Below are 10104 nucleotides of genomic sequence, written 5' to 3' on the forward strand. Positions count from 1 at the left end.
ATTTGCTCGACACTTGCATGGACAAGCTCTTGATAACGAACTCCTATCCCTCCGCCAAGGGAATCGAGATTTGCTGACTTACATTGCCACCTTTAATAGACTGGTTGTAGAAGCAGGGTGGCCAGAAGATAAAAGAACCACAGTGTTTCATCAGGGCCTATGAGGAGACCTGAAGGATGTCCTTGCTCAAGTGGTAGATGCACCTAAAGTCTGTGCAGAGTTTATCAACCTGGTAGTTCAGTTGGACCACAGATTACAGGACCGAAGAACAGACCGAAGTAGACTCTGAAATCGTGCCATGTACGTACGTTCAAAAGATAATGTTCAACGTCCATCAGAAAATACCACAGAACCCATGTAGATTGGTGGAGTACGACCCCTTTTAACCAAGGGTGAAAGAGACAAGAGGAGACAGCTACAGTTATGCCTATCCTGCGGTAATTTGGGTCACTACTTCAAAGAATGCCCAGTGAAACCTCCAAGGAAGGTAGTAGGCGCACAGAGAAAGAAGATGGTCGAATAGAATCGGAAAACTACCAGGCCCGGCAAGCGTAGAGGACTGCTTGTCGAGCGAGAAGGATGAGTCACAGACCTCACATTTCACCCTACCAGTAACCTTGATCAATCACTAATGACCGTCACGGATGCATGCCATAGAGGCATAGCAGAGCAGTTGGTAATTACATAGATCGAGATCTGGCAACAGAAATGGGACTTCCCTTGTGCACAAAACCAACAACTGAAAAGTTAAGTACTGTTGGCGGTACAGAAATTGCTTCGGGCCAGTAACCCAATGCACAACAGAATGAACCCTTCTGTGTCAGAATGGACATCAAGAAGCAATCACGTTTAACCTCATAAAAGCTCCTCAGTTCCGGTTGATCTTAGGGATGCCATGGTTAGTAACTCACAATCCCCACATAGACTGACTTGCAAAGAGACTGACCTTTTCTGACGAATGCGCCCACGCTTGATACCTGAAATCTATACCACAGCCACACCTGAAATCTGTTCAAGGATTATCGGGATTATCAAGATGTTTTTCAGAAGAAACAGGCTAACACATTACCGCACATAGGCCCTATGACTGTCAGATCGACCTGATACCTGGTGCACAGGTTCCTTGTGGTCGAATTTATGCACTTACGGAAACCAAAAATCTCCACTTGAAGTCTTATCTGGATCAATGCCTGGCTAATGGGTTTATCCGCCTGTCAAAGTCACCGGCAGCCTCTCCCTTATTCTTCGTACCCAAGAAGGAAGGAGATTTGAGGTCTTGCATCGATTACCGTGCACTTAATCAAATCACAATAAAAAAACACTACCCTTTACCCTTATCCCGGAACTGTTGGACCAAGTCAAGGATGTCCGAATCTACACCAAAATAGACCTAAGAGGTGCATACCACCTTGTACGTGTTAAGAAAGGCGGTGAATGGAAAACCGCGTTTCGCACTAAGTATGGCCTGTACGAATATCAGGTAATGCCTTTCGGGCTGTGCAACGCTCCTGCAGCATTCCAATACTTCATGAATGATGTATTACAGGAATTAATCGATGTCTGTGCCCTGGTATATATTGACGACCTCCTGGTGTATGCCCCCGCTGAAAGAGATGATGTGGAACATGTTCGCTCAGTCCTTGCAAAACTTCGCAGCACAAACTGTACGCTAAACTCGAGAAATGCTCCTTCCATGTCACCGAAGTGGAGTTCCGCGGTTTTGTTCTCTCGCCAAAGGGAGTCAAGATGGATTTACACAAAGTAGAGGCCATCCTTAATTGGCCTTCACCTTCTTCACTTAAAGGGACCCAAGGCATGCTCGGCTTTGCAAATTTTTATTGCCGATTTATTCCAGATTTGTCATGGATAGTCCACCCAATCACATCGTTACTGAGAAAAAACAACAAAAAATTCCAATGGCATGAAGAGGCGGAACAGGCCTTTCAAGAACTCAAGAAAAGATTCACCTCTGCGCCTATTTTACAACACCATCACCCTGATCTCCACTACGTAGTGGAAACTGATGCTTCCAGCGTAGCCATGAGAGCAGTTCTCTCTCAAAGAGATCCAGGGACAGGCCAATTACACCCCGTGGCCTTTTGGTCACATAAATTCTCACCACCAGAACTTGACTATGCAATTATAGAAAAAGAATTGTTGGCAATAAAATCAGCTTTCAAAGCCTGGCGGCAGTATATATTAGGTGCCAGACATACCATCACATTAATCACAGATCACAGAAACCTTCAATACCTAAAGTCAGCAAAAGCCCAATCTTCATGACAGTTGCGGTGGGCTCTATTCTTTGCAGAATACGATTACATAATAACATACCGACCGGAAGTTTGCAATGGGAAGGCTGATGCCTTGTCTCGTATGGGTGTTGAAGAGAAACAGAAAAGTACCCTGGACCCTGTTGCCATCATCCCAAGTGATAAACTACTGGGACTCACCACCACATTGACTCTGGGTTAACTTCAAGATAAGATTTGAACCTTAATGATCCCCGATATCTTGCAGAAATGGAATTCCCAAAATGAACATCACACGGTTCTGGATGGATTAGCCTACTTCAGGGAACGACTATATCTACCAAGTAAAGATCTGCAAGTATTGGTCATGCTTGGTTATCATGATTCCCTGATCGAAGGCCATCCCGGAATTGCTAAGACTCTAGCCAAGGTTAAACAGAATTATTGGTGGCCAACCTGGCATGAGGACATTACTCGATTTGTTCTATCCTGTGGGATATGTGCACAGAATAAATCACAAAAACAGAAACCAGCTGTCCTCCTACAACCACTGGATATTCCACCGGCTCCCTGGCATACTCTTTCTCTTGATTTTATTACAGACTTACCTCACTGTCAAAGGTTTAATACCATTCTGGAAGTTGTAGACCTGTTCTCGAAAATGGCACATTTCATTCCATTCAAATGACTTCCTAACGCTACCGGTCTGGCAAAAGCATTTCTTGAACAGATTATAAAACTGCATGGTTTCTCCTCAGTCCTAATCTCAGATTGTGGAAGCCAATTTGTATCCAACTTCTCGAGGAAATGTTGTACCATGGCACATATCGATGTTCGATTATCCACTAGCCATCACCCCCAAACGGATGGACAAACAGAAAGAACAAACCAGACATTATAACAGTATCTACGTTGCATGCTGCATCAAGTGGAAGATAATTGGCAAGACTTGTTATGGATAGCGGAATACGCATACAATAACTCCATGCACACCAGCACGGGACAAAGCCTGTTCTACACAATATACGGAAGACATCCACATACCTCTGAACTAGACTCCCACACAACCTTGGAAATTCCAGCAGTAAAGACTCTACACGCAAGCATAACCCAAGCCTTCAAAAGGGCAAATGAACATTTACTGCAAGCCAAAGACAGACAAAAAAAATTCTCTGACCGGCATCAAAAGAAAGCTCCCGATTACCAAGTTGGAGACGAAGTCTGGTTGGCATCAAAACATGTGCCCATAAAAGGTACCCGGACCTTTCGTCCAAGATATCTAGGACCCTATACCATTGAATCGGTGATAAATCCAGTGGCCGTCAAGTTAGCCTTACCACCAAGCATGCAAATTCATCCAGTGTTCCATGTGTTACTTGTAAAACCTGTACAACCAGGAACCGAGTCTTAACACCACCATAATCTGTGCTAGTTGATGGAGAGCCTGAATTTGAAGTTAAAAACATCCTGGATTCAAAACGTACCAGATCTAAGCTATACTATTTAGTGGACAGGTAAGGGTACGGGCCACAAGTATCAGTGGTTCGCGCTGGCGTTTCAGTTGGCGTCAAGATGAAACTTCTGCTGGGTCAACTCTATGGCTCCCAGCGAGTCAAGGTGTGATTTAAGTAGGGTCGAGACCATGCTTTTGTTGGGTTGAGTCCACAGTCACGACACGGCAAGTCGGTTCCTTGCACAAAGTTGAGGCTACAGTCAAGTTGGGCGTTCAGCTTCAGTGGGTCAAGTCGGCATTGAGAAGTCCCAAAAAGCAGATAAGTAGACGAAGTGGCAGCACCCCAGTTCCTGTAGTGACACAAAGTGAGTCGAGCCAGTTCAAAGAGTGGCTTGAATCAAGGGGGCCTGCTTCTGCTCTCCCCAGTTGCTGGGGGCCCAAGAGTGTCTTGAAACAAGGGGGCATGCTTCTGCTCTCCCCAGTTGCTGGGGGCCCAGTCCAGGGTCCATGGAGCAAGGAGAGTCCTCCTTGAATCTGCATTTCAATGTCAGGAAGTGTGCCCAAGAGCAGCAGGATACCTTCATCTCCAGTGAGCCGGATCATGGCTCCGCCAGGAAGTGTCCCCAAGAGCAGCAGGATACCTTCATCTCCAGTGAGCCGGATCATGGCTCCCGCCAGGAAGTGTGCCCAAGAGCAGCAGGATACCTTCATCTCCAGTGAGCCGGATCACAGCTCCGCCAGGAACTGTGCCCAAGGGCAGCAGGATACCTTCATCTCCAGTGAGCCGGATCATGGCTCCGCCAGGAAGTGTGCCCAAGAGCAGCAGGATACCTTCATCTCCAGTGAGCCGGATCATGGCTCCGCCAGGAAGTGTGCCCCTGTGCAGCAGGATCCCTTCATCTCCAGTGAGCGGATTATGGCTCCGCCAGGAAGTGCGCCCCTGAGCAGCTGGATACCTTCATCTCCAGTGAGCCGGATTATAGCTCCGCCAGGAGGTGCACCCCTGTGCAGCAGGATACCTTCATCTGCAGTGAGCCGGATTATGGCTCCGCCAGGAAGTGTGCCCCTGAGCATCTGGATACCTTCATCTCCAGTGAGCCGGATTATGGCTCCTCCAGGAAGTGTGGCCCTGTGCAGCAGGATACCTTTATCTCCAGTGAGCCGGGTTATGGCTCCGCCAGGAAGTGTGCCCCTGAGCAGCAGGATACCTTCATCTCCAGTGAGCCAGATTATGGCTCCGCCAGGAAGTGTGCCCCTGTGCAGCAGGATACCTTCATCTCCAGTGAGCCAGATTATGGCTCCGCCAGGAAGTGTGCCCCTGAGCATCTGGATACCTTCATCTCCAGTGAGCCAGATTAAGGCTCCGCCAGGAAGTGTGCCCCTGTGCAGCAGGATACCTTCATCTCCAGTGAGCCAGATTATGGCTCCGCCAGGAAGTGCGCCCCTGAGCATCTGGATACCTTCATCTCCAGTGAGCCGGATTATAGCTCCGCCAGGAGTTGCGCCCCTGTGCAGCAGGATACCTTCATCTCCAGTGAGCCGGATTATGGCTCCGCCAAGAAGTGCGCCCCTGAGCATCTGGATACCTTCATCTCCAGTGAGCCGGATTATGGCTCCTCCAGGAAGTGTGGCCCTGTGCAGCAGGATACCTTTATCTCCAGTGAGCCGGGTTATGGCTCCGCCAGGAAGTGTGCCCCTGGGCAGCAGGATACCTTCATCTCCAGTGAGCCAGATTATGGCTCCGCCAGGAAGTGTGCCCCTGTGTTGCAGGATACCTTCATCTCCAGTGAGCCAGATTATGGCTCCGCCAGGAAGTGTGCCCCTGAGCATCTGGATACCTTCATCTCCAGTGAGCCAGATTAAGGCTCCGCCAGGAAGTGTGCCCCTGTGCAGCAGGATACCTTCATCTCCAGTGAGCTAGATTATGGCTCCACCAGGAAGTGTGCCCCTGAGCATCTGGATACCTTCATCTCCAGTGAGCCGAAGTATGGCTCTGCCAGGAAGTGTGCCCCTGAGCAGCAGGATACCTTCATCTCCAGTGAGCCGGATTATGGCTCCGCCAGGAAGTGTGCCCCTGGGCAGCAGGATACCTTCATCTCCAGTGAGCCAGATTATGGCTCCGCCAGGAAGTGTGCCCCTGTGCAGCAGGATACCTTCATCTCCAGTGAGCCAGATTATGGCTCCGCCAGGAAGTGTGCCCCTGAGCATCTGGATACCTTCATCTCCAGTGAGCCGGATTGTGGCTCCACCAGGAAGTGTGGCCAAGAGCAGCTGGATACCTTCATCTCCAGTGAGCCGGATTATGGCTCCTCCAGGAAGTGTGCCCCTGTGCAGCAGGATACCTTTATCTCCAGTGAGCCGGGTTATGGCTCCGCCAGGAAGTGTGCCCCTGAGCAGCAGGATACCTTCATCTTGTGAGCCGGATTATGGCTCTGCCAGGAAGTGTGCCCCTGTGCAGCAGGATACCTTCATCTCCACCAGGAAGTGTGCCCCTGTGCAGCAGGATACCTTCATCTCCAGTGAGCCTGATTATGGCTCCGCCAGGAAGTGTGCCCCTGAGCATCTGGATACCTTAATCTCCAGTGAGCCGGATTATGGCTCCGCCAGGAAGTGTGGCCAAGAGCAGCTGGATACCTTCATCTCCAGTGAGCCGGATTATGGCTCCTCCAGGAAGTGTGCCCTTGTGCAGCAGGATACCTTTTTCTCCAGTGAGCCGGGTTATGGCTCCGCCAGGAAGTGTGACCCTGAGCAGCAGGATACCTTCATCTCGTGAGCCGGATTATGGCTCTGCCAGGAAGTGTGCCCCTGTGCAGCAGGATACCTTCATCTCCACCAGGAAGTGTGACCCTGAGCAGCAGGATACCTTCATCTCGTGAGCCGGATTATGGCTCCGCCAGGAAGTGTGCCCCTGTGCAGCAGGATACCTTCATCTCCACCAGGAAGTGTGCCCCTGTGCAGCAGGATACCTTCATCTCCAGTGAGCCTGATTATGGCTCCGCCAGGAAGTGTGCGCCTGAGCATCTGGATACCTTAATCTCCAGTGAGCCGGATTATGGCTCCGCCAGGAAGTGTGGCCAAGAGCAGCTGGATACCTTCATCTTCAGTGAGCCGGATTATGGCTCCAGTTTTCAGGGAGCAGGTAGGCCTCAGGCTACAGGAGTCACCCACATATTCCCTTGGTTGGTTTAGGGAGAAGAGCCTTTCTCTTCATTGGAGATCCTGGTCATCAACTGTCTGGCAGAGGACATTGGAGTAAAGTGCACTCCCAATCAGTTTCCAGATGAATCCAAAGATTAATGAGATGCGGGTCCCCCCTCCTTATATGGGGAAGATACCACAGGTGATTGGTCCAGTCTGTTTAGGGTCCAATCCTGGCTGCTGTAAGAGGTGTCTGCTGCCTTATGATACCATCCCCAGAGTGCTCTGTCTGCAGGAAGTGGAGGGGGGCAAGAATTATTTTGGTATCCCTAGCAGTCTCCAAGTCCTTTGTGGACTGAAGGTCATTCCTGGGCTAATCTAATTCTGCCGCCTCCCCAGCCTGCCTAGTTCTAGTAACCAGCAGCATGGCGAGAGGCAGCCAGTGTAAGTACCCGGTTGTCTGTGGAGCACTGGTTCCCGGATTACCCCAGGAGTGTTCCTGATCCCTTTGCAATGTGTCATGTCTTCTCAGGGTCATAACAGTGTACCCTGCCCAGACAGCTGGAGGCACTGCAGGCCCGTCATGAACGTGCAAATAATGGTAGCAGTTGTGTGCTTCCAGTAGACAGCAAGCCAACACCAGGCATGGCTTATATTTAGGGTTTACCAACTGGCGCCAGGTATCCGTGGGCACACAATTACGAGATTTTTCACCAGAGGTGGTTACGGGCATCGAGCCACTCTGTTGGAATATGGGGTTGCAGCAGCGGTGCCCGGGAATGCATGTGACCTTTGAACCTGTGCTGTTGCCACTGAAGGCAGCTGCTGGGGAATGTCAGTAGAGGGTCACAGCGAGGTACAGGTGTGCACTATCCTTTTTTGGCATGGAGGTTTATGAAAGGGGGTTCTGATTAGAAGAGTCAGCTTTCAGAAACGGGGTTACCCGTATCATTTTATACTTCAACACCATAAAAGCTCAGGGTACCCCACCCTCAGCAGGTGGCATTCTGGGTGATACTTTACGCACAGTGTATCAGAAGCCGCCTGGGGCGAGTCATGTGCCGTACATCATTCACGCTCCTCGTTTCCACACTGGTCTACTATGTGGGTCACATTACTATGGCAAATGGCATTTCAACACATACACAACACAAAAATAACACTATGCGGGTGGCATGTATACAGGCAATAACCTGTTGAATTTCAGTGCAGGGCTGGTCCAAGGATTTCCAAGCACCTGTGTGTCAAAGGACATGCAGGCCCCTTGATTTACATATGCATTGACATCATAAATGACGCCATAGAAAAGAACATTACAAGGTGAATCATCAGTCTTTAATAGTCGAGGGCATCATGACTGCAAGTCCCAGAATGCAGCACTGGACTAGCATTTCCCAAAACTATTTCGAAATGTGGGCATGTATATATGGAGCAACATATAAACATGCCCAAGGCGGGAGGATAGCTCAGGGGCAACGTGTTTGTCTTGGAAGCAATACAATGCATAGCAGCATAGGTTTGAATCCCAGACTTGTGTTTAGAAACTGATACCCCGGATTAAGCGCGTTATAAAAGAACAATTAAAATTATTATATAGTCTGGTACAGCATGAACAACGCTTTTATTTAAGCAATATGACCCGAGCGGCGGGGGCATTACCGACTCGTGCCTATAACTATGGGCCCCAGGGCATTACCTGAGTCGGTAATGCCCCCGCCGCTCGGGTCATATTGCTATTAGTACCCCGGCACGCATTATGTGTGTGACCGGGGCACTAAAAGCATTTTTTTCTGTCCCGAAATGCTGCAGCGTTTCGCGACAGAAAAAAAAAAAGAGACCAAGAAAATGGCCGCCACCATGGATAGAGAAAACGGAGTCTGTTTTCCCTTTCCATGGCGTCCATCAGGAGCGGCGCGCTGGGAACACAAGTGTTCCCAGCGCGTCCGCTCCCGTATAAAAAGAAAAAAAAGAAGCAGAAGGTCAAAAAAAAAACATACCTGCGTCCCCGCTGGGGGACGATGGAAGCCTCCAGCTGTGTGGAGGCGCAGAGCGGGGATGGCCCGCTCCGAGTCTCCACACTGCTGGAGCCTGCTATCGTTTGCCAGCAGGAACGCAGGAGCAAAAAGGTAAGTGGGGTAGGGGGGTGGGGGAGGGAGGGAGTGAAGTAAAAAAAAAAAGAAAAGCTTACCCGAGTCCCCAGCGGGGGTGAAGGAAGCCTCTCAGCCGTGGGGAAGCTTGGAGCGGGGATCGCCCCGCTTCGAGCCTCCGCATTGGCTGAGGGGCTGCCACGCCCCCGCAGAGGACGAGGCGGCTGGAATCCCGGCCGAGAATCGAAGGATTCTCGGCCGGATAAGGACCCGGAGAGAGCCAATCAGAATGCTTGTTGCATTCTGATTGTTTCTCGCTGGGTACTAATTAATAGTTTACACTGCTAACGGAATCACTTCTAGGGACTACCAAATTGACAGATACAACGCAGCGAGATTAACGGATTTATTCAGGACATTTTTGTTGCATTTATTGAATAATACAGATATCTTTTCCATCACACAAAAGGTATAAATGAGGCAATACCAATCCCAGAGGCAGCCCCTGGGTAGGAAGGGACATCATTTCACCAAAATGCCAAGGGTAGCGGAAGTGCCATCACATGACCCTTGACCTCTGATGACATCACAGGAAGTGATGTTATTTGACCACACCCTGAAATTACGTCATGGGCATCGATGGAACTCAACATTTCACCCCTTGACAAAACAGGAAGTGGCATCACAAAGCATTGTTCCTAAATACACTACGAGAAATATTGTTACAATATCACTATAATGTGATATACATTTCATACAAGAACGGATCACCATATGTATCGTTAATATGAGTGTGTATAGCCCAGGGGTGTTGCTAGGTCTGGAAAAGACCCGGGGCTATGCTGAAGTGGGATCTGTCGGGACTGGGGGCTAGCTAGCCTTTTGGCTGTAGCTCCTGAGATTCTATCCGGGGCTACAACCAAAAGATCAGGGGCTATAGCCCCATTAGCCCCCCCCCTAGCAACGCCTCTGGTATAGCCCCATGTTACCAAATTACTGTGAATGCAAGCAGACGTCCGAGCCAAATGATATTGATGTGTTATTTTATAGCACTTACGCTTAATCTCTTCATATAGAACAAATATACATGCAATGTCACCCAACCTGTGTTGATACTCACCGACCTCAGAAGGATGAAAGGATGAGTTGAGGTGTTTAAGAACAGACTAAATCA

General features: G+C 49.5%; 1 protein-coding gene across 1 annotated transcript; it reads left to right on the forward strand.

Moving 5' to 3' along the window:
* Window positions 1-4306: 4306 nt before the first annotated feature.
* LOC138487564 (uncharacterized) lies at window positions 4307-5626 on the forward strand. The gene has a single exon (XM_069614042.1). It carries the CDS (start codon window positions 4307-4309, stop codon window positions 5624-5626), a length of 1320 nt encoding a protein of 439 aa, XP_069470143.1.
* The last annotated feature ends 4478 nt before the right edge of the window (window positions 5627-10104 follow it).

The sequence above is a fragment of the Ambystoma mexicanum genome, chromosome 9 (genome assembly GCF_040938575.1).
Source record: "Ambystoma mexicanum isolate Mex_15411 chromosome 9, UKY_AmexF1_1, whole genome shotgun sequence".
Classification (NCBI taxonomy): domain Eukaryota; kingdom Metazoa; phylum Chordata; class Amphibia; order Caudata; family Ambystomatidae; genus Ambystoma; species Ambystoma mexicanum.

What these genes read in the sequence shown, in the direction of transcription:
- LOC138487564 (XM_069614042.1), top strand. Translation starts at nt 4,307, where the DNA reads ATGGCTCCGCCAGGAAGTGTCCCCAAGAGCAGCAGGATACCTTCATCT.